Source organism: Hordeum vulgare, chromosome 5H, assembly GCF_904849725.1.
Source record: "Hordeum vulgare subsp. vulgare chromosome 5H, MorexV3_pseudomolecules_assembly, whole genome shotgun sequence".
Taxonomy (NCBI): Eukaryota; Viridiplantae; Streptophyta; class Magnoliopsida; order Poales; family Poaceae; genus Hordeum; species Hordeum vulgare.
This window is the reverse complement of record NC_058522.1, coordinates 359,971,865-359,976,909: the sequence shown is the minus strand read 5'-3', so window position 1 is coordinate 359,976,909 and position 5,045 is coordinate 359,971,865. Positions and strand designations below refer to the sequence as shown.

At 46.3% G+C, this 5,045-nt stretch overlaps 1 protein-coding gene across 1 annotated transcript; it reads right to left on the bottom strand.

Annotated features, from left to right (window-relative positions):
* Positions 1–3,300: 3,300 nt before the first annotated feature.
* LOC123399960 (GDSL esterase/lipase At2g42990-like) lies at positions 3,301–5,017 on the bottom strand. Its single transcript, XM_045094350.1, has 2 exons — positions 4,267–5,017; positions 3,301–4,178 (listed from the first exon to the last, which is right to left on the bottom strand). The coding sequence occupies exons 1-2, from the start codon at positions 4,834–4,836 to the stop codon at positions 3,474–3,476; spliced, it is 1,275 nt and encodes a 424-aa protein (XP_044950285.1). The 5' UTR covers positions 4,837–5,017; the 3' UTR covers positions 3,301–3,473.
* Between the last annotated feature and the right edge of the window lie 28 nt (positions 5,018–5,045).

The following is a 5,045-nucleotide window of genomic DNA, read 5'->3' as shown; positions in this document are numbered from 1 at the left end:
ATGATGTGATCCCTTTATCAAGTGACAACACTTGCCTATGGCCAGGAAACCTTGACCATCTTTGATCAACGAGCTAGTCAACTAGAGGCTTACTAGGGACAGTGTTTTGTCTATGTATGCACACAAGTATTGTGTTTCCAATCAATACAATTATAGCATGGATAATAAACGATTATCATGAACTAAGAAATATAATAATAACTAATTTATTATTGCCTCTAGGGCATATTTCCAACACTTCTCCACCTGAACATAATCTACAGAGAGGTTCAGAGGTACGAAGTCACAACCTTCCTTTGTTTTGTATTAATTTCTGTCTAAGGATATTTAGGCCAGAATATAATCTTCTTAACCATTGTTTCACATACGAGCTAGTTTTTTTCTCTAATATACATGTCATTTTGAATTTTGGCAGAATGTGGATATGATGCAATTGTGAAATTCTTGTGCAATGGCACAAATTGACAAGAGGATACCTCAAGTTGGTTTGAGATTCAAAGATTCAGATGAGGCATGGTTGTTTTGGGTAGAATATGGGGCCCATATAGGCTTTGACGTGAGGAATAGATGCACCAACAAAAGCAAATTTGATGGAAAGGTGACTTCATGCAGATTTGTTTGTTCCAATGAGGGTCTTAGAAGGAAATGTCAAACCGAACGTGAGCCAAAGCGTTTTAGAGCTGAAACAAGAACCGGTTGTCCAGTTCGGATGGTTATTACATTGGATCGAGGGACAGAAAATTATGAAATTACAGAAGTTGTGTTAGAACACAACCACTACCTTCAATTGCCACAAACCTGCCACTTGTTGGCCTCACAAAGGAAGATTTCAGAACTGCAAGCTTTCGAGATAGAAACCGCTGATGATTCTGGAATTATGCCAAAAGCCGCACATGAGTTTGCTTGTCGTAAAGTTGGTGGACCGCTTAACCTTGGCTATACTTGCCGCGACCAAAAGAATCATTTGCGAAGCAAGCGACAGAGAGAGTTGGCTTTTGGACAGGCTGGTAGTATGTTCAAGTATTTTCGTGACAAAGTTGCTAAGAATCCGTCATTCCAATATGCTTTGCAGCTCGATTGTGAGGAGAATATTGCCAACATATTCTGGGTTGATGCTAAAATGTTACTTGATTATGCACACTTTGGTGATGTTGTCACATTTGACACTACATTTGGCACAAATAAAGAGTACAGACCATTTGGTATTTTTCTTGGGCTCAATCAGTTTAGAGAAACCACCATTTTTGGTGCTGCCTTGATGTTTGATGAAACACGTGACTCATTTATATGGCTCTCTGAGAGTTTTCTAGCTGCACATAATGGAAGACAACCGAAAATTGTTTATACGGATCAAGATATAGCAATGGGAAAAGCTATAGAGCATGTCTTCACACAATCATATCATGGATTGTGCACCTTCCACATAATGCAAAATGCTGTCAAACATTTATCTCCAATGAAGGGCGAAGAGGAAGATGAAGTGGAAGAGAGAGTTGGAGTGGAAGATGAAGAAAAGGAGACTCACATTCTCTCTGATTTTAGTGCATGTATGTATGGCTATGAGGACAAGGCAGAATTTGAAGAAGCATTTGATAATATGAGACAAAAGGTGCAAAAGCAAACTTGGCTAGATAGTATCTACAAGGTGAAAGAACAATGGGTTGAATGCTATATGAGAGATGTCTTCATCTTGGGAGTGAGGAGTACACAACTAAGTGAGAGCTTCAATAATGCATTGAAGAATCATTTGAAATCAGATTTTCATATTATTCGATTCTTGATGCACTTTGAGAGGACGATTGAAGTTAAAAGAAGAAAGGAATTGGAATCTGAATTTGATGCTAGGAAAAAGTTACCAAGAATCAAAATGTGCACACCTATGTTGGTGCAAGCAAGCAAAGTTTATACCCCAATTATTTTTGAAGCTTTCCAAGGTGAGTATAAAAGATCCATGGCTGCATGTTGTAGAGTATTAGATGAAAATAACAAATTTGGGGTTGCTATTGGGAGTTTGCATGGTGATTTACAGTTCGAGGAGGAGCGCATAGTGATAGGTGATCCTTTGACCCAAACCATTTCGTGTAGCTGTGGAGCAAACAAATGAGTTTCTTTGTTCCGCACAACTAAAGAAAAAAGAGGTTCCATCAAGAAATTTAAGGAGAAAGAAAACTTGGCTTGACAAGTTACTCAAGGGGAGGCGCAAGTCGAGTAAAGCTGCCGCACCAGGCAAAAAAAGGAGCAAAGGTATGTTGTAATTTACATGATTTGTTCGTTGTTCAATTCTAAACTAGTTACTTTCGTTTTCACTAGAAGCAGCAAAAGAAAAAAGATGGTATAAAGCCTCAAGTGAAAGTGGAGAAGGATGACAAGAACAAAGAGGCAAACTTGGAGTTTCAAGAGTGCAATGGAATCTTCAGTTTCACCCAACTTTTGACAGCTCCAACTTGTGATGTTCAGGATTTGTTTTAGCATATGCAAGTCTTCTAGATAGTATTTTGGACAGAGTTAACTATAGTTGGGGCTAACTATAATCTTTTGTGGCCTAAGTGTACAAGTAGAACGGCCTATTTTGTGTACTCTGATGATTTTCTCAGTAGCAAGCCTTATTGCTGGGGAATTTACATGTTGAGTACTGCTAGTGGCAGCATGTAGTTTGTTGAAACATACTTGGCTGATCTGATGCATGCTTAGTTGAAACTGTACAAGAGCTTCTAATTTCAATTATAAATGCCCTGTTTTCTTTTAGTGTGGAGCTTTTTCTCTTTACATCACTGCTGGCCATTGGATGTGGTATGGATGGCTGATAGATGCCCGCATGTTACAGTGTGACTGCCTGTGGGCAAGTCACCTGATCTCAGTCCGCTATAAAGGGGGGAGAAGAGCAATTCACGGTTTCTTCCTTTCATGATCAAGATGGCTTCTCATTTTCATTGTTGTCTCTTTCCCAGAAAAAGTCAAAGTTGTCTTTAGCAGATGATCTCTATAAACAGAGAATCCATATTGCTTCAGGTTGCAATACTATGGCCGGTGCGATTATTCGGGAAATCGGAGATCGTTCTAATCTTTTTACTTGTTGCATTTTTAGTCATGAATTTAGTATCTGAAATACCGAGGCTCCTAATTTACCGAAACATGCTCCTACACTTGGTGTTGGCCGTCACGTACGGTTAGGCAACCCGGATGATCTTACTTTCGTCCATGTAAACATTGCGACGTTATAAATAAAGGCTTCACGAGATTGTCTCAAAAAAAAAGTACAGAATGTTGATTTGAAGCAAATACTTAAGTGTGAACACGAGATTAAAGTTTCAAACACAGACAAATGAGGTGTAAAAGTTCTTCCACCAACACTCGGATGAATCAGCCAGCATTTGCAGAGTTGCGGTCCTGGTAAGCTATCCAAACAGACAAACAAACAACTAATGAGGTTTGGCGCCAAATCGCTGTATCAGGCGTCCGAATTCAGCGAAGCGTCAGCGGAACCGGTGCGAGCGCGAGTGAGACGTGGCATTTAGGATTGCACCGGCTATCATCCTGTACGCCCTCTCCGACGGATGGACGGCGTCGAAGAAGACGTATTTGCCGGCGTCGTCGCACGTCAGCGCGCTGTCCAAGCTCCACAGCGCCCCCGTCTCCACATACCCCGCCGTGCCACTGCCACAGCATCCCTGGGCCGAGTTCTCAAAGCCGTACTCCCACGGCCTGGCGATCATGGCCGACAGGAGGCCGTACTGGTCGACGTACGCCACCCGCGCCCCCAGCAGCTCCCGGCCGAGCCTGCCCAGCATCCCCTCGAGCCTGCGGTTGAAGCTCACGGCTGCCATGTTGTACATGCCGTTGCAGTCCCCGGGGCTGTGGAGGTTGACGGCCCTCTCCAGCGGCAGGCACCCCAGCGGCGGCAGGCCGGCGAAGGTGACCGCGCGCGCGCCGAGCCCGTGCACCGCGCGCACGGCCGCCTCCGCGGCGCCCACGAGGTACGCCTCGTACTCCGGCGGGGTGAAGCTGTAGCCCCTGACCGGGAACACCAGGTAGTTCTGCAGGAAGTCGCTCGCGCCGATGCTGAAGATGTAGAGGGCGCCGGCGATGATGTGGCGCGCCGCCGCCTCACCTCTCGCCCGCCTCAGCCTCTCCGTGTACTGCCGGAAGTGGTCGATCTGCTCGCTCAGGGTCATCGCCGACTGCATGCGCGCATCCAATTCAACTTTACTTTTTTTTTTAACTGAGAAGAATTGAACTTGTACTGGAGTAGTATGCATGGTTAATTACCGGGATTTGGGCGGTTATGTTGTCCAGCCCGGCGCCGGCGGAGGCGAAGCTGACGCCCGAGGCGAGATGGTGGATGGTGTGGGCGGGGTCGAGGTACGCCGGCACGGACGGCGGCAGGCCTAGCGCCTCGGAGACGAAGTCGGCGGGGAGGCGGCCGTTGGAGAAGCGGCCGGTGGCGACGCCGCCGGCGTAATCCCGCCCGTATGGATGGTGGTTGCCCCTGGCTACGGTCTGGATGAAGTTGTTGTTGCCGGTGTCCGCGGTGGAGTCGCCGAACACAATCACCGCCGGGACCTCGCTGAGTGCCAGTGCCAAGACGGCATACGCTAGGACCAAGATCACGGGCATGGCGGGGCGCAGAGAGGACATGTTCCTGCTATGGGCAGTGGCTGCGTGCACATGTACGCCGAGCGCAAGATTTATAGTGCTGCAGCCGCTAGGCATGATGAAGGATGGGCCGAGCTTCTTGCTCATCCATCTCTGAGGCGGTGGCTTGTTGCAGCCGCCAATCTTGGCGCTTGAGTGGTTCGATTCGTTACATGCAACGTAGAGCCGAACGGGTACGTCCATCTTCTAGCTCGTACTACAAGCCAACAACTAGTTAACCAAGTTTCGGTGGTGCTTTCAATACGTGCAACCAGGGAGGCTATTATCTTCTGCCGTTGCCACCAATTTCATTCAGCTCAGCAACTTCACATTTATAGGCATGCCACGTATCCGAAACAATCCCGAGCAAAAGCAGAAAGAAACTTAAAAAAAAATGCGGCAACAGGAGCATG

Bases quoted from the DNA above. Each gene is read 5' to 3' on its own strand.
- LOC123399960 (XM_045094350.1), bottom strand. From the start codon at position 4,836: ATGGACGTACCCGTTCGGCTCTACGTTGCATGTAACGAATCGAACCAC. The intron at 4,179-4,266 runs GTAATTAACCAT...GCGCGCATGCAG, and splicing joins ACATAACCGCCCAAATCCCG to TCGGCGATGACCCTGAGCGA.